The 25,303-nt window shown below is 53.3% G+C and overlaps 7 protein-coding genes across 7 annotated transcripts; 1 reads left to right on the forward strand and 6 right to left on the reverse strand.

Annotated features, from left to right (window-relative positions):
- Positions 1–4,237: 4,237 nt before the first annotated feature.
- On the reverse strand, positions 4,238–6,126 carry C7974DRAFT_114460 (methyltransferase LaeA). Its single transcript, XM_046135055.1, has 8 exons — positions 5,890–6,126; positions 5,664–5,757; positions 5,467–5,615; positions 5,388–5,406; positions 5,290–5,327; positions 5,086–5,229; positions 4,615–5,040; positions 4,238–4,537 (listed from the first exon to the last, which is right to left on the reverse strand). Exons 1-8 carry the CDS (start codon positions 5,910–5,912, stop codon positions 4,504–4,506), a joined length of 927 nt encoding a protein of 308 aa, XP_046002000.1. The 5' UTR covers positions 5,913–6,126; the 3' UTR covers positions 4,238–4,503.
- Positions 6,070–6,534, forward strand: C7974DRAFT_372850 (uncharacterized protein; the record flags this gene model as incomplete). Its single annotated transcript, XM_046140081.1, has 1 exon — positions 6,070–6,534. One exon carries the CDS (start codon positions 6,070–6,072, stop codon positions 6,532–6,534), a length of 465 nt encoding a protein of 154 aa, XP_046002001.1.
- Positions 6,535–10,810: 4,276 nt separating this feature from the next.
- On the reverse strand, positions 10,811–12,764 carry C7974DRAFT_114631 (sodium bile acid symporter family-domain-containing protein). Its single transcript, XM_046135058.1, has 4 exons — positions 12,616–12,764; positions 12,313–12,538; positions 12,076–12,258; positions 10,811–12,024 (listed from the first exon to the last, which is right to left on the reverse strand). Exons 2-4 carry the CDS (start codon positions 12,413–12,415, stop codon positions 11,144–11,146), a joined length of 1,167 nt encoding a protein of 388 aa, XP_046002002.1. The 5' UTR covers positions 12,416–12,538; positions 12,616–12,764; the 3' UTR covers positions 10,811–11,143.
- A 738-nt stretch (positions 12,765–13,502) lies between these two features.
- On the reverse strand, positions 13,503–14,494 carry C7974DRAFT_114619 (uncharacterized protein). Its single transcript, XM_046135056.1, has one exon. The coding sequence runs from the start codon at positions 14,166–14,168 to the stop codon at positions 13,677–13,679; it is 492 nt and encodes a 163-aa protein (XP_046002003.1). The 5' UTR covers positions 14,169–14,494; the 3' UTR covers positions 13,503–13,676.
- Positions 14,495–16,254: 1,760 nt separating this feature from the next.
- On the reverse strand, positions 16,255–17,858 carry C7974DRAFT_114626 (uncharacterized protein). Its single transcript, XM_046135057.1, has one exon. It carries the CDS (start codon positions 17,737–17,739, stop codon positions 16,408–16,410), a length of 1,332 nt encoding a protein of 443 aa, XP_046002004.1. The 5' UTR covers positions 17,740–17,858; the 3' UTR covers positions 16,255–16,407.
- A 1,536-nt stretch (positions 17,859–19,394) lies between these two features.
- C7974DRAFT_114805 (uncharacterized protein) lies at positions 19,395–20,487 on the reverse strand. The gene is made up of 4 exons (XM_046135059.1): positions 20,289–20,487; positions 20,051–20,236; positions 19,796–20,000; positions 19,395–19,729 (listed from the first exon to the last, which is right to left on the reverse strand). The coding sequence occupies exons 1-4, from the start codon at positions 20,387–20,389 to the stop codon at positions 19,715–19,717; spliced, it is 507 nt and encodes a 168-aa protein (XP_046002005.1). The 5' UTR covers positions 20,390–20,487; the 3' UTR covers positions 19,395–19,714.
- Positions 20,488–22,845: 2,358 nt separating this feature from the next.
- C7974DRAFT_114854 (uncharacterized protein) lies at positions 22,846–24,920 on the reverse strand. Its single transcript, XM_046135060.1, has 2 exons — positions 24,337–24,920; positions 22,846–24,285 (listed from the first exon to the last, which is right to left on the reverse strand). Exons 1-2 carry the CDS (start codon positions 24,587–24,589, stop codon positions 22,940–22,942), a joined length of 1,599 nt encoding a protein of 532 aa, XP_046002006.1. The 5' UTR covers positions 24,590–24,920; the 3' UTR covers positions 22,846–22,939.
- Between the last annotated feature and the right edge of the window lie 383 nt (positions 24,921–25,303).

A 25,303-nucleotide genomic window follows, 5' to 3' on the forward strand; every position in this document is an offset into this window, starting at 1 on the left:
AACCGACATTGAGTAAGCAATCTGGCCTTCATCATAGCATTGATACCGATGTAGACGTCCTGAGTGTCTGACTTGGCCAACAGCGGTCTTGACACTGCAATCGTGCTCGTTGAACCGCAACAACGCCGATACATGAGCCTGTTGCCACCAAAAATAAAGTCTGAAACGCAAGGTCTTATCTCGGACCTACCAAACTTTAATTGATGTCTCACTTGTTGATTATTCGGGTTGTTCGAGGGTAGAACGCCACGTCAGTAGGGTCGTCCGGGGACGTGGGTGGCCGAAGTGATACCAGCATCCTTGGTATTCGAGATATCTAGCAATGGTGCCTGCACTACTGTCGAGGCGCGACGTGGAAATGCGATGAGGAGAGTAGGTGGGTCTGGAGACCTGGGCGTTCCCCGCCTGACACAGCGTCTGAAGGCAAGGTCCTGCATGTTGACTCTTGTAATCTTTCATACGTATAGCAGGCACTATGACCAGAAACAGGGTCTGCGCCATTCGAGGTGACAGCAAGGGGCTATGGGAACAGCGGTTGTGTGAAACTGTGTTGGCAAAGAGGTACGGTATGCATGCTCGAAGGTTTTCGTTACCGTGTGGTCGGGCCATCACTCGTAATGCTTCCCGGTGTTGTATGTGAGGCATCATCTGCTGGGTGGTTTGAGCAACGTTGCTGGACTCTGCCCCGGCTGGAGCTTTAGTCAAAGGCAGATGCCGCCCGTGAGCGTACAGGTCGCGCGTTCGCCGTCTGCAATGTTGGAGGCGGTATGCAGGGGTGAACTGGAGAGGAACTGAGGAAGAGTCTGAGAGTATCATGGAGTATCAGAAGGCGCTACGATGCAGAAGCGTAAACGAGGAAGCTGCGATGCGTTGGCTGCGGGCAAGCTCCACCATCCTGACCATATCGTGACTCCCAATCCTACGACCCAACAATTGACGATCCGACTCATGCGCCTTAGCAGCGCACGATGTTTTGCTGCCGGAGCCTCCATCGCTGGCGTGAGTCATGTAGATGTGGTCGGTAACTTTATATCTGTTTTCCGCCTCAATAAATTCGACGCTCTTGCCGCCATGGTCCAGACTGCTTCGTTGGTCCCGTTCCACGAGACAGATCCCATCGCGGCCACTTTATCTGTCTCGGAAAGCTGCGATACTACTCGACAGATCTTGGGTTCTGGAAGACTTATTATAAATTCACCAGGGGCGTCTTTGGTGCCTGTGGTGTTACCGACACCAAGGGACTGAAGGCATTGTGAATGCGGCATCAACTTCTTTATTTCTCCCTCTGTGCCCTCTCCTATTTAGTGGGCTCTTAAGTGAAGTAGTCCATATTCGTGCTTCGTCTTCGCAGGCGCTAACACTTTCAACGATTCGTTACCTTGATTGGATCTTATCGAGCAGGCTTTTGGACAGTTCAGAGCATGTCTTGAAGTATGGCTACTGATAGTACCCTCTCGTGATGGCTAGCGAAAGGCAGATTGCGATGCCCTGACCAGCTACCTCAGTGCCTACACACGCCAGGCTGCATCATGGTGCAGGCGCGGCATACATACAGCAAGTCGGAGTCTGCGGGATATGGTCGCACTGTTGAATGTAGATTGGCCAAGTTTGAATAAATGCTTGTGGCTAATTGAGTGGGTATCATGTGTCGCTGACATGCAGGGTCGATTTGTAGACGGGACGCGATCTCTGCACCAGCCAATCGTCACGCTTTGGAAAGCTTTTGCCTCTGCAAACCTGCGTACAGTCGCAACCTGATAGTATGCATCCTTCCCCGCAGGAATGCAGCTGTTGATTGATCCTTTGATCGATCGATCGGACTACGATAGCGTGACTTCAAGTGGGAGACGGGTCGGACGGTACCACGACTAGCACCGGAGAAAAAGTCCTAACGAATTATTAGCCCGTGTCGGTATTTGGTGCATTGAAGTACATGAGCGTATAACTCGTATCAGGTAAATTGAGAAGATATGGAATTGCTGGTGTTTGGAAGCATCGTTCCTGCAACCCTATGCTCACATGGTGTGCACCGGGGAGGAACTAAGATGGCCCCAGCTTGGTCATCACAGAATCGGCGGGAAAACAGGGATGTACTTACTGAGCGTGCGGCGCCAGCGCAGGAGGGCTCATGTAGCGTCAGCTTATGAAAGACCTGATCTGCATTGAGAAGGAGACGAGCATAGGCAGACACCGTCTGTGCATACAATCTGAAGGGGTGGCTCTTCTTGCCATGTGAAGACAAATTACGGTGGTGTACCTGCATTCAGCGAAGGCAACCATGCGGCTTGTCTGTACGTCTAGCATGGTCGGTGTAAGCTATTGTCTAAGGAACACCCGAGCCTATGGGAAAACAATGCTTCCAGCGTGTTGGGAGAGCATACATGCACCCGTGCCGTGTCCGTGCCTAGAGCGATGGCTCTGGCCACGAAACACGACCAGAAATGCAATTTAGGGCCAGATTGGTGTCTATGATCGACGAGTGGAGTGGGAGGTTCTTGCAACATCGCCTTGTAGCGAGACACAGCCACGGCGCAGCCGGTCCGTATGCTTCCTGGGCACCGGCGGGTCCACGCAAATCAGGACCTAAGCCAGATGATTGGTGCATACAATGATTCAGGGTTCTCGGACGGTGCTGAGATAGAGTTCGCCGGCTCCCGACTTCCGAAGTCGTGTGCAAACGGATTGCTGCATCTGGCTGAACTGCGTGCCTGGTGGATCTGCTGGAGACTGACCGGAGAAAGAATAGCCCCTACACGTGCTTTGACCCTGAGTTCTCCACACCTTGTTCCATTAGACTGGCTATAGGTGGCGGAGGATAGCGCGTCGGCGAATCGAAGCCTCGGAAGTGATTTCTGTAGAGCTGGGTCGCCGACAAACACTGACCGGTGCTATGTTGGCGGGTTGCTGGTGTCAGATAGACGAGATAGCGTCGTAGGCTTTCGCTGCTGACGAAGGCGAGCAGGCCGAGAAAGCACCGCCACCTTGCCGCACAGCAGCAAGTCGCCAACCTCTGCCCCGCCAGTAAGTGTTGCGGACATGACGCGCCGAAGGATGCTGCAGGAGCAGGAACTGGAATGATGAAGCGAGGCGGGAGCAGCGGTGTTCGGTCGAAGGGTGCGCGCCAATTTCTTCCAGAGGATTGGGCCCGCCGAGCCAGTTCCCGAGGCTCCTGCTTTACGGAATCCCCCCGCCGGTCGGCGCCAAACTCCTGCTCGTCGCGCAGATGAATCATGTTAGAGTTTTAGCCCCCAACAACTCCTTCATGTTTATTACCTACGTCGTGGGATCAGCATGGCCACTTGAATGGAGGCTACATCATATTGGGTATATACCTCGTACGCTTTAGTTACTCGTTCTCGCTCTGGAGGTGACCTACTGCTCGATGCAGTAGAATCTCCGTGTACCGGTATGTTTTGCAGCCTGCAGTGGGCAGTCAGCCTAGAAAGGCCGAGCGTTCCACATACCTCACGTTGTGCCAATTATGTGCTTGCATCCACTGCCGGAATACACAATGGTGGAGCACACGTTCTTGTTGCCGGGACGTTGAAACTCGACGCGTGGCAATGACATATGCACATAATAGCAATGTCGAGTCGTGGCAGGTTGACGTACAGTTTTGTGGCGGCAATGTTCAGGGACAGAGGCGGAGATCTACAACGCTTTCGCGTGCAGGGTGTAAATCGCTTGTCAAATCAGGAGACGGCGGGGCAGATGTCGCTTCGTGTGGTTGACGAGTTGAAGGCAGATATTATATATACTTTGACAAGAATGTTCATACACCGAAAGGTGTGATGCTTCGCCTAGCAGAATGTAGGCCTAGAGATCACTACAGAACAAGAATAACGCGGCGAGGGCGCCCAAGCAAACCGCCGTAAATTTGAGAAAGCCCCGCGGAGATGCGTAAACGCTGAGACATCCAACCTGGGCGTGAAGAGGCAAAGTCGCTCTTGATACGAGATGTTGAAATGCATGGAAAGAGAATAACTGCCTGAAGCACAGCCTCGTTACAAGTCGTTCAGATGTCGTCGTAGCGAAACCAAGGTATCATGTTCCCAAGCATGACCAAACGCCGAATATGATGTGGTTACCGAAAGACTCCGATGACTTTTCGTCGCAAAGAGCGCCACAAGATTGAGATGAGTGATGCTCGAGTAAAAGGATGAGCCCATATTGCGGAAACATGCAGTGTGTTGTACAACATCATCCTGCACGATCACAGGCTCGATTTTCGTGCGACCCATTCTTAGCGTGTAGAACGGGTGCACTTTTGGGGCTGACGGTACGCTCCCGGAATATGGAATGTGCGTAAAGCCGGGGCGACTGTCGAGAGTTGCTGACCGGTCTCTCGAGAGTCGCATGTAGACCGAAACAACAAACGCAGGAATGCAATGCGGTCCAGGTTGTCGAAGGTGTTGGCCAGAGCGGAGTCGTGGCGGGCGAACACAGTCGGAAATAGCAACGGCGTTATTGGCATTACAAGCGCAATTTTAGCAGACTGAGATGCTACTGCTGGGGTCGGCGGGCAGTCCAGATATGACTGTGGAGCAAGGGATCAGTATTGGCTCGTAACCCCAATGAATTGGTACAACGGCAGACAAAAATACAGTGACTTACATGTTGTTGTACGCATGGATCTTGCGATTGCAGATCTCCTTCTTGACGCCGTCAAGGAGTGGTTTGACGTGGGCGTTGAGGTCCCACTGGTAGACGCGGGTGAGAGGGGCAAATGACAGTGCGTCCAGTCCCTCGGTGATGCCTAGGTTGTACCACCTGCCAATGTCTTTTTGGTGAGGATCATTGGGCCACGAGTTGTAAGGAACACGAATCACGGTTTCCTGGATGTCGATGAAGCCGGCGGCCTGCAGGTTCTCGCGCGTCCGGTGGTCGTATGCGATTGGGCGCGAGACTCGCCATGTCGCGTCTGCGAGGTAGCCGTACCACTGGACCAGCTTGCCCTTGGGATCGAGGGTGCCGTCGTCGCAGCGCGGCTGCATGTCGATTTCAACGTGCTCTATCCAGCCGCTGCCGGGCTTCAGGTGTCTGCGGGGGTTAGTCTCGATCGAGCAGGCACAAAGGGCAGCGTACGCAAAAACTTTCTGGTACAGCTCTGGCCAGCTCGAGACGCTGCCGCAGGCCAATCGCAGGTGGATCAGGTCCCAGGAGTCCTCGCCTAGCGTCCACGGGCTCTCGTAGTCGCGTGGTACACGGAAACGCAGATTCGGGGGGATTCTGCATGGGCGCAAAAATTAGTGCGTGTGCCGGCAGACAGGTGCAAGGGTGGACACATACCGTTCCGGCTGGATGTTGACCAGATCTAAGCCCAAAACCTGCACAAGTTCCGTCAGCTGTCGGTCTCATAGCGCACTGCAGCACCGCGGGTCACGCACCTCGGCGTTCAGGAATTTGCTGCACACGCGGTTAGCCTCGCACAGCACAGCACAGCTGCAGGCGCAGAGCGCGACTTACTCGGCCATGTCTATCGCCCAGATGCCGGTGCCGGTGCCCAGGTCGAGAATGCGAGTTTCTCCGTGCTGTGGCACGGGGGCCTGGTGCAGCATGTCGCGCCGTGCGACGCAGAACAGCTTGTGGTAGATGTCCATGCGGTCTTTCTCAGGCTGCAATGCACGTTAGAGCGGCGTGTGGCAGGGCGGCGGGCGGCTCACCTCGTCGCACGGATATTGGTAGATGCCTCTCCGGTAGCCGTGGTAGTAGCGGCCATTCTCGAGGTAGTTGCTATTATGGGCGGGCACGGGCAATCTGCGGCTCAGTCAGTGCTCGCTCGTCGCCGTGGTTTAGGCTGGCCGGGCGCTGCGGCGCTGCGGCGCGGGCTGCGCGGGCGCCAGCGCGGGCCCGGCGGTCGCACGGAGCGGGGAGGAGCAGTGCACTCACCCATTCGATGCCATTGTGACCATTGGGGCGATGTTGAGCAGCAAACAGGCCGCGTGGGCGGGCAGCGTCGACTAATATACCGCCTGGTCAGCCGGGCGGGGAACTGGTGCCGTGCGTGAGGGCGCGCTGGTCATAAGACGCGCGCGCAGGCGGCTGCTCGTCGCTGCGGCCGGCGGCAGGATGCAGGTGGCGGGAGGCAGCAGCGGGCGAGGCCGAGGCGAGGCCAAGGGCAACGTGCTGGGGGCTCTCTGCTCTCTGCTCGGCGCTGCGTGCGGGTGCGGGCGGTGCTGGCGGTGCGGCGGTGCTGGTGGTGCGCGTGCTGGTGCGGGCGCGGGCGTGGTGCTGCGTGCTGGTGCTGCGTGCTGGTACTGGTGCTGGCAGGCGATGCGTGCGAGTAGGTCGTTTATTAGTCGAGCACCTGCTGGCAGGGCGGCCGGGATTCACTCAGTCATCAGGGCAGGAGCGATGCGGGAGGGTTATTTAAGACAGCACCCGCACGCCCCCTGCACCGACGCACCTCAAGCGTCCCTCCGCAGACACTGGGCTCCTGCTCGTCCACAGCTGCGTCCCCGAGCAGAGGCAGCCCGAGGCGGCTGGATCCACTTGCTGGTGCTTCTGGGAACCGCCCGCGCATTAAGCCATTAACAGCACCACTATTAATTTGCAACCCTGGTCCCTGCCAGCTGCGACAGCGAAGAGCCCGCCTGTGCCCTCGGAGCGTGGCCGAGACGGGTTTGGCCTTGGTCCCACTATCCACTGCGTCGGTTCTACGACGAGCGCGAATAGCCAGACAGCTGGATCTGTGCTTGCCTGCCCCTCACCCAGCGCTCCCTGCCCGCTCCCTGCCAGTTCCTGCCAGCAGCCAAAACCACGCCCTAGAACCATACAAAGCAGAACCGCCCCGCGGCTGCGCTGCACCACGCTGTTGCTCCAGCTGCGCTAGCTGCTCTGCTCCCGTTGCTTTGCTCCAGCGTCTCCTTCATCTGGCCGCAGCGAGCGAGCCTCCGCGCCGCTGCTCCCCGGGCCCATGCACCATGCTCGCCGCTCCATGCTACATGCCACCCTGCTGCGTGCCTGCCTCTGCTGCTCTGCTCTGTGCCCTCACCGCTCAGCACACGAAAACCTTAGTGCAGGGTCATGCGCATGAATGATGCCGCCTCTGCTTTGGCTCACTGGGGCTGACCGAGAGGACAGCTTTCGCCGGCGCCGAACTGGTCCATCCGCCCAATCGCCGCCGGCTGCTTGGGTCAGCCAGAGCAAGCCCTGCCACCATTCCAGGTCCTGCTGTCCACACGTTTCGGCTGCCCCATCGCCGTTTGACGCTGGCATGCCAATGTCACGGCACGAGTGAAACCGTGACAGATGCTGCAACCATAACAGGGCAGCGCATGGGCCGATGGAACAGCTCCTTCGGCACTTGTGCTCAGGATCGAGCATCGCTCGTCATGCGCGACGCATTTGCACCGTAGCCCGTGGTAACATGGGCCTGAATCCGACACTGTGGTGACAATTTCCGCCCTATTCCAGCATATTTCTCAATCGACCCATTGCTGACGCGAGACGCCAGTTGTGGTCAGCGTCAGCTGCAAGCTTGTGTAGGAACAATCATGTCCAAGCGCCGTATCAGGACGCGCAGACCTGGTAAGCCTGCCTTCGGTCTCCTGCATGTGGCTGCTGCTGGGATGGCGGTAATCAATGGAATCTTTCAAAATAAGGCGCCAAACCCCGTCTAGTGACAAAAAAACGACAATTTCTAACTTTGCAACCATGCTTCCGACTTGCATCTGTTGAGGCACGGTCACTGCTGCATCAGTGCACCTCTCCTCGCTGCCCGCGTCGGCCCGCTGGCGCAAGAGCGCAGCAAGGGGCTCGATGGCAAGTCGGTGGAGTCGAAGCCCGACGAAGTCTGATCAAGTCGCAGGCATGGTCAGTCGCCCACCCAAAAACCGACAGCAGCAAGACTTTCGTCCACATTGCGATTCATTGTGCAGCACTGTTGCATGATAGGCAACGAAAATAACAGGTATCCGTCGCTTGCTGAGGCAAATGGATTTCTGGCTCGGTTACAGCTTCTGCAGCGCAGTCAGTGCCTGCAGGCAGAACACTGGGTCACCCACGACATTTCTCCTCGGGCTTCTGCATTTGGGCTGAAACTAGACTCGGCCATTGGTTTCTCTGGGCTGGCACTGCGATTATTCACCCCGGCAGGCGGTTGCAGGGAGCACATGACGTATTGGGATGTGTATGTTGCGACTCGTTGATTCCCAAGAATCTGGGTCCCAGTCGGAACATGTGTTAGCTGCCGCTTTCCCCTCAGTGCCAATAAGGGATCTTTGCAATGATTGGCAAGAGATATGCATGCGCAAGGATTGCCGTACCTATTCCGCAGGTTTTGTTTAAGACCGACTGGAGTGGGCTGGGAGCAAGCTTGTCAAACATTCCCTGGTATCTTCGAAACTGACGATGCCTAACAGGGACAAATTTTGGTATCATTAGGCACAAGTGGGGTCAAAAGCTGGCAGCGGAAGTCAGGCTGTCTCATGATAGACAGCGGTGACTTACCTTCCTGCGCCATGTCCCGCGAAGCTCCGGTACGTCGAGGGAAGAGGAAATGAAATTAAGTGATGAACAGAGTTTCACCAAAGAGCGGATTTGTCTAGAGTCTAGCAAGTTTGGCTCTGGGATCGCCGGTGCAAAGCCCCGCGCCACGTGGTCGGGTTCACCAGCATTGTGGGGGTCATAGTAATGGCAGACCAATTCTACCACTCACGATGGACGCGGCAAGCTCGTCCAATGCGCGAAACGCACGAAGACGCAGTGATGAGATTGGTCGTAAGGTTTAATGTGAGGCGAAGTACGTATCGGTGTGATGAGTGCAGGGGAGGTGGACAGCCGCTAAACTGCGTAGCCGAACCATTCTCTCGGGTGTGCAACTTTTGGGGAAGGTGCGTCTGGCTGGAGGCACTTACCTTTGCGCATGCAAAGCAACCGAGTTGCTTTGTTGCTAAGGGGATCAAGGGTCCAGACTGTGCCGAAGCTATTGTGGAGACCGAAGTTGATACATTATCAGCACTCATGATGTAAGAGAGGCGCGTTCTACTGTGGGGTCGCAGCTGGGATTGATACGCAAATACAACGGTATTCGCGAACGTGCAACGCGACCGCATAAGTGCACCTGCATACTACATCTCTGAGACGCATGAGTGTGATGTTACGATTCAGAGCGGCAGCTTTGGTATCTAGTGCCGGTGCAAGGGACATGCGTGGCTATACCAAGTCTTCTTAAGAAGGAGGGATACACACTCGCTTGACCTGCACAATCCAGTGCGCTGCGTGTCGGCTGCAGGCAATCTTGCTTCGCTCACGCGATGGATCGGCAGGATGCGTGACTTCACCGGATCTACTACGCACAGCTTGAGCAGAGGATGTGAGGAAAACCCTGCCAGCATGGAGAACAGTGGTGCCACAAACGGCGCAGTCGTATCCTAACGAAACTTTACGGTAAGCTGCTCCTTCCAAACTCATCGACTTGCTGAACAGCCACTCTGAGCTGCCCCAGGGATGGTATAACAGTCGCGGTCTGTCTAAGAAGATCTGACTTATGGCCCCAAAAGGCGGTGTAAAGATTTACGTGGTTCTTACCAAGTCAGAACTCCTGCAGTCAGCCTCAATTGCAAGGCTATCGCAACGATGACCGTTATACAGACGCACCGTAGAACACGCTGGTACATACATCTGCCTTACCGGTACCGTGCCATTGTACGCCACATTCTCTCTCGATCCTGCCGTCACCATGAGGTCTTCCAGGGTGTTGCCAGCAGCTACGAGTCAACCATCAACTACCCTTGTCTTGGGTCGCTTCACTTCGCGCTTCCTATTCAACCCAACGACTTGCTGAATTCCAGCAAAGGCGATCGCTACGACGCCGGCCTGCGGTCCTGATCAACCGGCACTACCTAGGTAGGTACCTTGGGAGAGCATAGATGAGTAATAGAGCGGTGGCAATACGCCGAGCAATAAATCAAGTTACTCGAATACCCCGGATACCTGCATACCTACCTATATTACAGTCAGATCATGCTCCCTGAGTCCGATCTCGAATCGATGGACACAAAACCGGTCTACCCCGAGCGCGGCTGTAGGCGTCTAGTCTCGCTCTTCTCCGACACCCTCAGCCACCGGCTTTGCTAGCAGTATGCCTAGGAGACGGCACCCGCGTGTCAATACAAGTCAGCGGCTATTAGCGATTGATTCCAGCTACTTCTTCGAGGCACATGAGTAGATGCAAGGTGGCTTCGTTTGTGACAAGGTATTGCAGCCAGGCATCTACTCCGAATCATAGCATGATAGCAGCACACAGTGTCCACATCATTGATTTCACACCGTCCACAACGGGTAATGCGAATAACTGAACGGTGAGGAGTCTGACATGGTCATCCCCGCCCGTCGGATACCCACTAGTTGTACAAGTTATGAGCAATTGCTCACGACATGACATTCTCACACGTACGCCAGTGCACACAGACATGGCGTTGTTGCCTGGATGGCCTAGCCATGACTCCGCAAACCTCTACGGAGCCACATCATGAATTCAGTATTATACGCCGATTGTACTTGCGCCTACAACCCATACTCTCACGTTACAGGGCAGTCGCCGCCGAAGATTGCGTATTACTTTGTGGGACGTGTTTCCGACAAAGTTTGGCCCCGACGCTAGAAAGGACGCATCCAGCCGGGTACATGCTCTCAAGCAGGTCTTAGATCGAATGGTGTGGTTTCCGGTCTTTACTCCGGCACCAGCTAGAGATGGCGTATGCTGGTTCGTGCTACGGCAACTTTAGTGTTTCCGCACCAGCCGTGTACGAACCACGGGAGAACGCCAATTATATTGTCATCGGTTCGTCGCTGTCAGGCGCCTTCCCGAATCTACTAGCTTCGACCTGGACGAATCCCAATACCACGGTCATACCTCGTATGCGCCATTTCTCGCGTGGAAGATTCGATGCATTTGGATGGATCAACAGCTCGCGCTCCAGTAGATCTTCGGGCTACCTTCTTTCTCCAGGCTTCCTTGGTTACTGAAGCGCTGTCACATGTCTAGTTTTCACTGGCTGCTGCTTTCACTGGCTGCTTGTTGGGATTACCATGCATTCGGTGAGTGACATTCACGCTACAGCAGTTACAAGTATACGCTGTGCTGTCGTGATTCGATGACTCGTTAATTGTTCCAGCCGATCGAAATCAAAGCAATCGCTTAGACCCATCGCCATCTCTTCCTTAACCATTGTAGTACGTATACTAAGACCACCAGCACTGGGACTTCGATTAACGGACCGACGGTGCTCGCCAAAGCTTGTCCACTTGACGCACCGTACACCGCAACTACTACCGCAATCGCCAGTTCGAAGTTGTTGCTAGCAGCTGTGAACCCTTGGACGCAGCTAATCTTATACTCGAACCCCATTTTGTAGCAGAAAAAAATGGTGGCCGAGAAGAGAACGAGGAAGTACACCAGTAACGGTGCGCATACCCGCAGGACGTCAGTGATCTGCCTGACAACGTGCGCGCCCTGACTGGCGAACAGGACGATAATTGTATACAAAAGGCCGACTAACGAGAGGGGTCCGATGTACCGGAGGAATCGTCTCTGGTATCTCTGCTCGCCAATAATCGCTCTCAGTAGTAGTCGAGTAAAAATTGCGGCACCAAGCGGAATCCCTAGGAACACACCGACACTCTGCGCAACCTTGTCGTACGAGACATTTGTCTTCTCGCCATGACTGACGATCTGAACGTAGAATATCGCCAGCGGAGCGAAGAGAACGATCTGGAGTATAGAGTTGAAAGCGACGAGTACCGCGCAGTAATCGCCATCTCCTTTCGCCAAGTCGGTCCAAATAAGCACCATTGCGATGCAACGTGCAATACCGACAAAGATCAACCCTTCTCTTAAGTCTTGACGATCTGGCAGAAACGCCCACGCTAAACCGACCATGAACAGCGGTGCGATAATCCAGTTCAGGACGAACGAGATGCCGATTTGTATCCAGAGTGCCTTGTGCGAGAGCAGGAGATGCAGTGTTTCGTAGCGAACCTTGCACAAGATGGGGTACATCATGACGAGAAGACCGATGGCTATCATCTCACGGTCAGCGACAACGCAATCGTGAGAGCTCGAAGACGTACCGATCGGTATACTAACACCCACAAATTCGCCCTTCTGCAGTGCTGGTCCTGCAGAGTCGACCGTGTTGCCAATGGCAATGCCAACTCCCATGGCGACGAGGATCCATAGCACCAGAAAGCGATCCAGAAACGACAGTCCTTTCAAAGGTGGTAGAGCTTCCTCGTCTTTCTCGCAGACGTCATCTATCTTAGTCGTCAAGCTTCGTCCCCGCGACACATAGCTCTTGAGAAACGTACCCATAGCGGACGCATCACCCTGTCCCTTCTCAATGTCAACATCTCCATTGCCAGATCTTTGCTGTTTCTCGCGCGCTATCGCGCCTTCTTCGACCGAATTCATCGTTTCTGGTGGCCTTGAATATGGAACAAGGATTGTTAGACCCTTACCTTTTCTATGATTTGTGCTGAAGCTGCACTCATTTTTAACCAATCATGAGGGGGCAGTGACAGTCTGCACCTAGCCCTACGCCAAGAATGTTGGCGTTGTAGAACGACACGTGGGCGGTGAGCAAAGAAAATGGGATTTCGAAAATGCCATACCACGATTGTTTTCTCAATATGCATTAGTCGGAACGGTTTCGATCCGCTCGCTCCATGATGAGCTCTCTCTTTTCGTGTGGCTGTTCTGGGGTGTCTGCCTGGAATTCTCTTGATCGCACATCGCTGAACATTCGATGTTGCCTCAGAACCTAGGACGTTATGCCTTTGATGTCCCGACGGACGAGGCAAGCGTACACACTCGGGGAGTATGTCCTAGCTGATGACAGGTGATGATGGCAGGGGGATCAGACAACCCTGATGCTCTCGAGATCCTCACGGCGTGATGGCTTCACTAAACCCTAGCGGACCCTTCCACAGCTCGCGCGCTGGAGTCCCAGCTATAACACATGTCGCTATTGCAATGGGAGGGTGTAAGTGCAGCGTGTGAACTTCGATAGGGAATTGAAGTAGCAGGCATAGTTATGAGCTGGAGATATCAACAATTCGGCAGGATGCAGAAGAAAACAAGATTCGATAACTGTCCTTCCAGAAGGATATGCAAGATACGGAGGATTCGACGCCAGACACCAAGCTTGCAGGGGTATGCATCGTGTTGGGCATCCTTATCAATCAGTTTTCACGCTTCTAGCATCCCGACTCATACCTCCCACTTCAACCGTGCTAGGCGTCCCGCCCGGGCCGTTCCTTTTGGGTCGAGAGCGTTCCAGTGCGCAGTAGCGAATGTTGTTGCCACGAAGGAAGAGCTTGCTTAGAGATTGACAGGGATGTACCAATGCACGGCTCTAAATCGAGGCTGGCAAGGCTGATAGACAGGTTGCATGCATGCACTGGTGAACGATTGCAGTCTTTGCACGGTCGATCGAGAACTGCACAGTGGTGTTGCACGTTGGTGTTTACTTGGATTTGAAGTAAGAGGGTATCACTATTCATCGCTTGCTACGCCCAAAAGCCTCGTCTCACCCTCTGCGCTTGCTGTGTACAACTGTACATGCAGCCACGCCTCGTCTGGACCTTGGTTGCTGCTCAGATAGGCCTTCACATTCTGATTTGGTGGCATTGCCCGCAAACCAGCTGTCAAGTCCCCTCGACTCGCGACTTTCTTATGGGCAGCCAAAATATGGCAGGTCGCTCCATCGCCTCGCATCCCCATACATCCTACGTGCCTTCTTCGGGGCCTTCCAGCTTTCGATGGTGGCCTCTCGACAAATCGGCCCTCCGTCCTGCTCCTCACTGTCTCTTTCCTCGAGCAGCACAAAGTCATCGTCTACGACGGTCGCCGTCTTTTCACAACTCCTTGACGAACACTCGTGACTATGCGAAGCGACCCAGCAGGGTGTGGATGATGTGCATTGCTGGTACGCAGCTGGTGCAAAAATGTGACTCAGGATGCTAACGAGGAATGCCGCAATTTGATGGTGATCGACTTGATGCGCATGTTGATGTTCGCCGTCACGGTCTATTTGGGAAGGAGTCTTCGTTATCTTTTGGCGATCACCAAGAAGAGTGGAGTAGGTGGAAGAGTGGAGAATGTTGGGGAAGTGCGACACGGCGGGTTTTGTCCGTGGAGAACGAGTTTCGGTTCTGGCGTGCATTGATGCCGTGGAGATGCGGATGCGGATGACTCTGCGCGGTATCCACAAAAGTGGGATTTCAAAAAATCTCAATTGTAAGCGTCGATTGTGTGGTGGTGGCGATGATTGCTAATGGAGATGCTTTGCAGTGCCAGCGGTGTTACCTTCAATTTATGACTTTCGCATGCGTTTGAGCTGTAACGAGAGTGTCAACATAGGTACCTTGGTGGTGTGAGTATCAGCGATTGCATTGTCGCATTGCGCACGCGTGGCTTCCGCATCAGGAAAACGATCGCCCATAATCAGCACTCGCGACATAATATCAGTTGATACACAGGCGGAGCTGGCAGGTGATGTGGTTTTGCACTCGGAGTTTCGACAATGGACAGACTGGATGGCGTGACCGATGCCGGACTCTCCCGAGCTCAACATCAAACTTGTTCTGCACCTTAGCACCTTCATCCTCCGCATTCGATAGCCCTCCAACGCCACAGAAGCCCAGTTTATCCGGAGGAAGACATGAATATCCGGAGACGAGTAGGGAGGCGACCAGGGAAGTGGGTTCTGGAAGGCGAATCTCCCCACAATTCTCGTACCTCGTGCCTGTTTTTGACTCGCTAGTCGTGTCGCCTCGCGATCCCCGAGGTAGCGGCGTTGCCCCCGAAGCTATCTTTACCTTAGTCTACACCAGCACGGACATTTGATCCATCGTGACCGTAATTTAGAATTTTCGCAGAAGCATTGAAAAGCTGGAGAGCTCCCAGTCTTTCTTTCTCTCATCATTCCATCCATCATATCTTCAACAATCAAATCAAACAACCACATCACACCAAAATCAATCACAATGTCTGCCCAGACCGCCATCCCCAAGATCCAGCTCACTGCTGAGGAGATTGCCTTCAAGGCCGAGCACGACGCCATTACATCCTACGAGGAGGGTTGGGACAACTGGGACGGCCCTCAGTGGCCCATTGGCACCGTTCAGTGCTCCATCCGTACGTCTTACCTCTATCTTCACCTTACATTCAAGTCACTAACGATATCACAGAGGCCAACTGGGAGGACCGCTCCGTTCCCCCTACACCAGCTGTTGAGGCCGACGAGCCCCAGTTCAAGAACTAGAATGTTTATCATCTAGATTATACGATGTTCATATTAGCACTTCTTCACGTCTATATGGAAACGCCACCTTGTTGATATTGGCGCGCAACACGACATCAGCTTTAATACTTGGCTCGGATTTGGAAAGGACCAACGGACAGTTTTGGGAATATTGGCGCACTTGGTTATAGATTCATGGGCAAACCTACGGGACCTGTTTTGCGAAAAGCGAAAAGCTACAATTCATCACATTTCAACTTCAAACATCACCACATGCGCTTTCCGTGACATTGCGCTCCGCCATGATCATGTGTGCATCGCACTAATTGTCGAGTACAAAACGGTCTCTAGATTCCGCGAAACTTGTTTGTCCGTAACTTCCATGTATGATTCTTCCTGGTGATCCGGCTTAATCTTCTGCTCGACCTTCTCCTTTTGATTTTGCCACACCAATTTTCGAGGCGGTGAGCTTTTGATCTGCAGCCACACGAGTCAAAGCGGAGCTTTGGCGGAGTTATGGCAGGTTTTGGTGGAGTCGGGTGGAGTCGGGTGGAGTCAGAGTGGAGTTGGAGTGGAGTTCAAACATGCAACATCTTTCCACCCGCTGCCGCACCGGTAGGCCTGACTGGCGCTGACCCACTGGCAGTGCTTATTCCCTGACAGGTTTCGAGACAGACTCGAATCACGTGGAGAAAAAGGAGGATTGAGATGTCGAAACGTAAAGTTGATAGATGCATATTTGTTGAAGTGAGCCGGCTTTGGCCGCACATAAGCGGTGCAGCCAGCCTTCTAACGCCGTATTGTTTCCCAGAATTGTGCCGTCTATGGCAGCCCGTTCTCCTAACGCCTATCATTACATGCAGTCAATGTGCTGCGGGCCGAGTGGATGAGAATCCCTGATAAGGGATCCTAGTTGCCAAAAGTCGGTCAAGGGAAACACGAACAGACCGAAAGGATTCTGTTTGCCCAAACATCGAACGGGAGCTAACTGGCTGTCCAGACAAACCAACCCGGAAATGCTACTTTTCTGAACGCCCATTGAGATGCTTCTTATGACCAACGAAGACACGAATTTCATGTCGCTGAGTGAATGGGGTTTGTGAACCGGTATCTAGACGAAATGCCAGCATCTTGTCGGAGAGGAAAGTGACGTCGATGATCACTTTACTTGGCCGTTGATCTTCATGTCCATGACATACTGCATCAAGCTGCAGTCGTCGCACTTGACCAGTGCCTGTAGTGCCTTAACCCGTGCTCGTAAGAGAGTGTTTTCATCTGCGAGAGCCTTCTTGTCCTTCTCTTGTTGTTTGATGTGAGCCGTCGCCGATGCAAGAATGACGGCTTTGCTTGGCTTTGACGGTGTTGGAAGGTCCTCGATGTCGGCGCCGTCGCATCCTCGAGCATTCTGTTGAAGAGACGGGACAACACGTCGAAGAGACTCGAGTTGAGTGTTCAGCGATTCGCGGTACTTGCGCTCGACCTGATTGTGTGGCAGTCGACGACGATTCTTGGGCTTGTCGTCAGAAGCAGCAGGCGGCGAGTCTTGGATCGGAGAGTCCTCCGTAGTCTCGGTCTTCATTCGTTGCTTTGCTTCAGCGACGAGATCGCTGGCAGTCTTTCTGGGTTGGGAAAACTGTCGTCCTGTAGCCTCGCCTGCCGACGTCTCACTCTCGGATCTCTTCTTTCGACGAGGCTGGATCTCCACGATGCCATCCTCAGCAGTGACCTCTTGAGGCTCAGCAAGTAGATCATGGATGTTGGGTAGGTTGTCCTGGTCAGCGAACAGGAAAGGAGCACAGCCTCCGCCACATGTGGAAGGGTTTGGTGGTGGTCCGTCCTGGTCATGGTTAGGACAGAGCGGTGACGTCCAGCAAGCAGATAAGATGTCGGGCTTGTTCTTGCTGCGCTTGGTGGGCTCGATGGATGACTTGGTCCTGTCGAGTGCCGGCTTGGTTTGAGACGGTGAGTCTTTGACCCCATTTGGGAAGGTTAGATCTTCTACAAAACCTGCTTCGAGGTTGTTGGGGAACATAGACTCATAGGCGGGGTTAGGGAACGTGTTGGCACGTTGTACTGATTGCCTTCGCAGTGACGCCATCTGGGGTGACTGATTAGAGTGTGTCGACATAGATGCGGGGGTCTGGTAGGTGGAGAAGTTGGCAGCAGCGGTTGAAGGCTCAGGTGAGGACTCTGTCGTTGAACCACCGCCAGCAACGATGTTGCCATAAGGCTGCAGCACTTCCAGGTCGCTCAGGAAGTAGTCGTTCGATATGAACAAAGAGTCGTCGAAATAAGGGTCGGCTGATGTGCCGCTGAGCAGAGTGTCAAAAGCTGTGGCGTCCTCAGGCGTGGACCCTGAAGTCTGCGAGGAGATGGACTTGGGCATATCAGAAGACGGAGGGCCTGTTGTAGGTGCTGAGAGATCGGACCATTGGTCGTGCGGTATATTCAGACTCTCAGTATTGAGGAATGCGTCCCAATTGAGAGCCATAATGACGGTCAGTGGGTTGGTTGTTGCACGAGAGTGCTCACGCGTTGATCAGGAGATATCAACGCACGAGTCCTGCTAACGTGTCCGGACCAGGCCAATGAAACGGCTAGATTGTGGACGTAGGCGCCCGAAGGGGCTGGGGTCAGAGAATATAAGCTCGGTACTTCTTCCTTCAGATTCCCTTGTTTCGAGGATGTAGCAAAGACGGCTCAGCGTGTTGATGGGGACAGGGTTAAGTTCAAGCACAAGAGTAAAGGTTGGTTTTCGTCGACCCGAAAGGAGCCGTTGCGTGTGACGCTTGATAAATGCACAAGAGCGCAAAACTCGGGCAGTTGCTGGTGACTCTGGGCGAATTCCACAGCGCTGGTTGAAAGGGTTTGGTACAATGTGAGACACACCCGACTGGCTCCGAGCGTAGGCGTGCAGTACTGGTTGTGGTGAGCACCTGAACGCGAAAGAACTTTTCAGTCGCTTGAACGGGTATCTCGGTGCAGCAATGAAGCGCGAGCTGTCGAGCCCGCGAATCTGGGAGGACCAGAAAGGATATCAGACCACCAGAGGTGGCGTGACATTTCGCTGAGACCCGCTTTTCCCCTCCAAGACTGTGCTGCATCCTGGCAGGCACAGCCATCTTGCGCCATCGCCACGCCAACGTGAAGAGGACAGTGCCAGAATGCGATCGATTTCCTGCAGGCTCTGCGATGGCACAGCATGGAATGCGATGTCTAATCTTGGTGTCGTTGTCCGATGGGGCGGCGGTCGGGGTGGACTCGGGTCTAAGAAAAAGTTCCCGCAAGCGCCCCTGCAGAACCCGAGCCTGCAGAAGCATGCACGTGATAAATGGGCAACCAGCAACTCAGCTTTGAGTCTACAGCACACCGACGGAACGACCGAACAGAAGCAATTCAGTTCTTTCAAAGATTCTAGATCGTACTAGCATTTACAGCTGTGCATCCCGGATTTGGTACGTGCCTCCCACATAGACACGAAGAGCCTGTGTGACGGTGCTGCAGGAGCATCAGCTCCCACTCAGACCACCCTCACCAGCGCTCGTAATATGTATTCAAGCGTGCAGATCATGCGGTTCGGGGAGCCTCATGTCAATGCGAGCCACGGGACGACCCGCTCCCCATGTCCCACTAAAGGAGACTGCGGAGCCGGTCTCCGCCATGCTTGCATGCATACAAGGGTGGAACTCTCTGGTTGCTTGCTTGTCCGTGGCAATACGATGCCCTACGAATACGAACCCGAGTGGCACCCAAGGCAACATCTTTGTCCAGAATCTTGCCTCGAGGTGTCAGTAAGGCATCTCAAGTCACTGCCGTCCCTTGAATAATCGCTTGCTTGCTTCCGCAAATCACCTTGTGCAGCGAAAAGCACTGTAGTCGTCGCCTGACATTCCTAGCTCTCCCATTGCGGTAGCGATTGGATGTAGATACCACCAGCTTCTCATTCACTGTAAGAGCAAGTGGGTGTTCAGATCACTTTGATCATGTTTGCCAAACGATATGTCATAACTTGATTATCCAGAATGTCTACAGGCTATCGAAGCTTGCGTGGAACTACTGTCAAGGCCTCTGTTGAAGCAAAGCACCTAGATTCACACATTACTCTTTGCAGCAGTATGGGAGCCTGAGCCTCCGTTCCTGCGAGTCTTTGTCGCTCCTTGTGGGGAGCAAGGATACTCATATTCCGCAACCATTCGATGCGATCGTAGGAAGGGACACCCTGTCACGACATGGCACCAGTCTTCCCGTTGATATGTGCTGCATGATGAGCGGCAATTACGAGAATCCCGCGGAGAAGAATTCGCGAAAGCGAGCAGTCCCTAGCTCGTTGCCTTACCGCACTGTCATCGAACCATCTTCCTTGATAATCGCGCAGCTGTCGTGTGCTCTGTCGACACTCGTAGGCGTATACGCCAAGGGGCCAGAATCAAGCCACAGAATGCGTCTACGGCGCGGCAAGTTGGTTTTCAAACGACATGTCCCTGTCAAGCCTTAGTGGATCAGTCTTGCCACCAGTAGCACGTACAGAGAACGGACAGGTATCATACCATAAAAGCGACAGGCATCGGTCGCGGCCGTTCCGTCATTCGCGGTCTCATAGGCCGTTTGCCTGGTATGATGGTTCTGTGGCACAGTGGGCAGTATTCATTATAGCGACCAAACCACTCGTCCAGACATTGAGTGTGGAAAGCATGAGAGCATCGCAAACCCCGTATCTGCGCATCCTCGTCGAACTCGTCAAGACAGATCGCACTGCAAGTGGATTAGTACAGATCTACCCATGCTTCTTTCAGTATACCCACCACACAGGGTCACTAGTCAGAAGTGAGTCAGGGTTCTTCTCTTTCTGTGCAGCCAGCCAGTCGTAGAAGTGTTCGGTCTTGATGTTGCTCTCCAGCTCGGCCCGCCGCATTCGTACGCGTTCTTCTTTCCGCGCTGCTTCGACATCGTGACTGAGTCCTGGCAGGAGATACGTTCGGTGGCGATGTCTTATCGGAACTGCTAGTATCGGGGTACTATGAAGGGAGTGGGAAGACTCACAGTATGAGTAGGGTCATCAGAAGGATAACGCAACAGGCCGGGACAATGATCGCAATTATGATGGTGTTCCCATTGGGCTGTGTTACATCAGGATTCGACATGTTGACACAGACTCAAGGTGTGAATCTCGCTGGCTGTGTCGTGTGCTTTTGGGCGTGGATTTTCACACAGATTAGTGAACCTCCGCGTTTGCCGATTCGAGCCTCGTGCTTATGATGGGTGTCGCAAGTGTGCAAGAGGCATGCGCTATCCAAGTGCATAGGTGTTGTGAGACCTGTGGTGGACCGCTCGAAGACCCTCAACCACACGCTGTGCCTCTGGTGGTGATCGCATGAACTGGAGGAGCGAAAGGCGGGCACAAAAACGCCCAGCACTTGGGGATAACGACATGCTCATATGATACAACACCAAGACTAGCGGCGTCCAGCTCGATAGAACTAAGACGGCCCTTTCCGGGCATAACAAGCTTACCGGACCTCTCAGGTCGTGCGCCGGTTGGCTAAGCGAAGAGCTGTCAAAGTTTCGCGTAGCTGTTCCAAGGTTGGTGTTCTTGTGACGCGGGGAAGGTGCTGGGGTCGAACCACATCACGTCTGCATCCAGCCCGCCCAAAACCGGATCCCCTCTTTTGTAGCACGTTGCGCAACTCGTTTCAGTCAACGTGCACATTCGAGCTCTGCGATATATGAGCGTCGCTCGGCGTCACCTTCTGCAGCATGCCTGCGAAATAAGCTAGGTGTTGTGGTGTGGCGATGCTGTCCATAGTGTCTTATCGTATGTACGTGCTCCATCCTTAGCTGTCGATCAGAGCGGAGCTGCTGTTAGCTTGCTGCTGTCCTTCATCACCGCCACGCCACGGAAATAATAAATCAAATTCACAGAAGGGGAAGCGGAAGCGCCTCAACCTAGCCAAAATGCCTTTGGCCATGGTCTTTTCAGTGCCTATTTTCAATTCAAAGCGCTGCCCTTGCTACCCTTTTGGAATTTCGTCTTTGTCTAAGCCCTTCAAAAACCTAGCTTGACAATTCAGGCTCGGGGACATAAGGTTGTGGCGGCGCCGAACATCTCCCTTGATGCAGGCCACACCATGATCACGCCCGAGCTTGAGATTTTTAGTGTCATTGCGACGCTCTTGACAATGTTATGTAGCCAGTTTCCATGGACTGTCGACTTACATGCGTGTCGATTCGCTGCATACTTCCACAGGTTTGCTTCGAGACTACCTACCAACCTGTATTCGTATGTTGCGAAGTTTCCAACCAGACATACTGATGGCTGATTGGTCAACGGAGCATTCCCAAGTGCTTTTGAGGTTTGTGATAAAAGACGCCTACACATGCAAGCCCCGAGTGGGGCTGTAGCGCGTTAGTGACGAAAGCAACGGACTGACACGCTCAATATGTTCAAGACTTAGATATTGGGGAAATACCCTGCCGATCTTGGAGACCGTCTCGATTGTTGGAGGCAGCAAGGATGGCCTTGTTCATAATTCAAGGACCGACACGACGAACCCCGGCCCTTGTCGTCAGTTCTGTCCACTTCTTTAACCTCAAAGTGAGCAGCTCGTATCATAGTGATCGTTCTTTCTGCGGCCTACTAGTCAGCTCATATGTTGTTCTTGTCCCGTATACATAGGTTCACTAAGGGCAAGGAGTCCATAGCGATCGTGGCTGTGATCTCCACGAACACAAAAGAACGTACCTTTCGACGTTCAGGACGTACAGCTACGCTATTTTGAGAGAAGAGCACAGAGACTTACGAACATTCTCGTTCTTAACCCTGCACCGACCAGCAAGAGGTCGATTCTTCACAACAGGTACTGCAGCGACGACAGTCATAATGTTCACTGAGAAATGCTCGATACCTCCTTCCAGAAGGCAAAGGTCCAAGGATCTAACACACTGCGCTGATTTGACTAAGAAGTTGGTTGAGAATTTGTGCTTCTTCAATCAACACCGAGCCTCTTCCCAAACTTGACCGCAACTTTGTCCAAACGTCATTTTGTATCTGTTGTCCAGCGATCAGCATATCTAGCCCTTTGAGATAGCCATGAATTGCGTTATGTCTACCAAAAGAAGATCATCATCGATTCTATGACCAATGCGCGGTAACGTCAACATATTGTGAGGCTCGTAGAGATTTTGGCAATTCAGTGTTTAATCGACGTGCCATTGCTCAGCGAGACACCGCGATAGTGCACGCTCCACATATTCCATTCAATCTAAGAAGTGTTCCTGTAGCTCATCGGCCGAGAGGTCCTGTGAGGCTGGAGATTTTTGGGAATTGTAGCTTTCGGAATAAAATCTGGCATCGGAATACTCGGACTGTCAGCTCCGAAGACAACGCCCTCGACCAAGCAAATGCCGTCTTGGTAATCATGTCGATATGACCTGAGATCTTCAGAGAGTTTTTGTTATTGATTTTTATTACACTATAGACAGTACAGCAAGGGTATCCTAATGGCATGTGAGACGCAGTCTCAAGCAGTCGCTACGACAATTTGATTAAGACGCATGAGCGCTGATGTCCACCAAAACCAACGCCTGAACCAACGCCTGAACCAGCGCGAAATTTAGCCAATGAAAATGGGTATCCGAAATCATAGTACGAGAAAAGTGCTCTATCTCATGAAGGACCAGCCTCCATTCAGGGCTCAAATCGAAGCCCTCATTCTAAGCGCCACAGTGGCAGGCGCAGCACTCGAGTATTCGGGCGGTAAATCATCCCTCACATGGGCAGTGCTTGGTGAACCGTCGAAGTTTGGAGGCGCAATACTTCTAGGTGTGAAAACGTCTCCAGCCTCTCTGTACATGACTGCCTCAACGCTGCGCGCTCGTGCGTTCTCGATGCCAGTATCGCTGCCGTCAGCGCAGATCTGGACCGGAACTTTCAGATTGAAGCTTGATCCTCCCTCTGGAGCGAATTGTAGGCCAAGTGTATAGATGCGCGAGATGAGACACGTGTGGAACGTTGGGATAAAGTTCTTCTTTTCAGTCAAAGTGACAGGTACTAGAATCTGTGCGGTATAGAAAGTACCGTTTTTGTAGTTGCTGGAAGGCACGAGGACACCGGTCGCGAATGCGTTCGCCGAGTCGCTCGCCGTAGAACAGTCTGAGATGCCGGAATCACGGCGTGTGAAGCTTTCAGGTGCGGGGTTCGAAGCAGCCGTATGCGCCTCCCACTTGGCCTTGGAAATGCACAAACTATTCAACGCCACACTCTCGGCGTAGATACCCTGTGACACGTCATATGTCAGGTGTGTGCGGGAGGGCAAGTTCTGCCTAGGTGTCGTGGCATAGTAGGTCGTTACTTTGAGCTTTGTGTGCAGTGAGCCCAGCGCTGGCGGCTGCGCTCCTTCTTCCGCAGGATCGAACCGCAGTACCAGCTTAGCTATGGTAGTGATTGGTTTGTTGTCGGAGGTGCGTGCCCCTGGGATATTAAAGGGCTTCGGTTGCATGGTGCGAGCAGTCAAGGTGCCAAGCTTGCCCTTGAAAAACCCCTTCTTGATTGTCTTTTCTTGCTTAGGCTTGTATTCTGTGTTATTGTCGATGTTGAGTGGCGCTTGTTCGTCAAAAGCGGGCTTGACACGGACTTTCTTTACTCGCTCTGCAAGGATATGGATGTTGTCCGAGATCCCTCGTTGAGCGATTCGAACCTTCACCCCGTAGATAATCTTCGACATGTCTGGCGCAAGATCATCAAGAAGAGTGCTTCCGAATCCTGACAAGTCTGGATCGCCGAATGTTGGAGGAAGCATCAGGTGCTGGTCGCGAACGTGATCTGCTACTACATCGTGGGTACATGCCCTGGGTAGCAGTCTCTCTGGGATGTTGAAGGTGAACGGAAACTTGTACGTTTTTCCAGCCTCAAAGATCCTTGGTGTTGGGAAGCAGGTGTGGTCAAGTGGTTGTCGTAGCGTAAGGAATCTGTGGCTGCTCTCCGCTCGTCCCGTTATGGAGGGCGACGTGGTGACTCTGTCGACAAAAGTGTGACTTGTGCCTGCATCTGAGGTCAACTCCTGTCCTCTCGGTCTGAAATGAATTTACCCACCTACGAAAGCAATATCGATGTCCTCAAATTGGGTATCGGCTTGTGCAGTGATGGCTACATATCCGGAGATAGTATCCATAGTAGAGTAGCTTGGAATTATACGGCGGGGTCCGTCGCTGTCATCCATGACGAACTCGATGTTCGGCTGGCCAACATTCGCAAGCGTTCGTACCCTTGCACCTATCTGGTTTCCTAGGCTTGACATAGGATTTCGGGTAGCTGAGCTGATCGATGCGCGCGAGGAGGTCGGCATCTTGAAAATATGTCGTGCGCCTCAAGCAGGCGACTGCTAGAGGACTGGAAATAAAGAGAGATACGGCGCAAGATGGTGGGGAACAGAGACACTAAGATAGGCTTGTGAGTGCGGAGTAAATTCTAGCCCGCGGTGTGGAACAGGCAAAGATCTGAGTCGTCTGTATCTGGGCGTTCTTTGTGGATTTGATGGTCTGAGGCTGCAAACGCCTGGGGCAACGATGATCTTATACATCTGGACCACATCTTTCCCTGAGTCATCTGTCGATGGTAGCTCATCGAGGGACAGCTGCATGGCGCGGTTGCAAGGGAGCTGACAAAGTGGCAGCCTTGGCCGACGGACGCGGGAACGAGAGACGCGGGGATTGATCCAACACGCCCTACACCAGGCTGCAGCCAATAGCACGAGACACTAGGATCGGAGTTCATCATCACCCTGTGCATCCTTCGAATCATTCTCGAAGAATCACGCTCCTTGTTATTGTCGCCGACGGCAAAATCATGAAATGAATACGGCACTTATCTGGAACGCGCTGCTAGCTTGTATAGTCCCAGCTTTTTGGTGTTCTTCGTGGTGCCGCATTCAGCCTCTTCCTACCATACACTGTCACAACTTCAAGGCTAAGAGCCAGCTCGACAGTGTAAGTTAAGAATACACGAAGCGACGCGCATTTTCATTTCGGAAACTCAATTGCCGCTGAATCTAGCCTCCACG

The sequence above is a fragment of the Boeremia exigua genome (genome assembly GCF_020726555.1).
Source record: "Boeremia exigua strain MPI-SDFR-AT-0100 chromosome Unknown C7974scaffold_2, whole genome shotgun sequence".
NCBI lineage: Eukaryota > Fungi > Ascomycota > Dothideomycetes > Pleosporales > Didymellaceae > Boeremia > Boeremia exigua.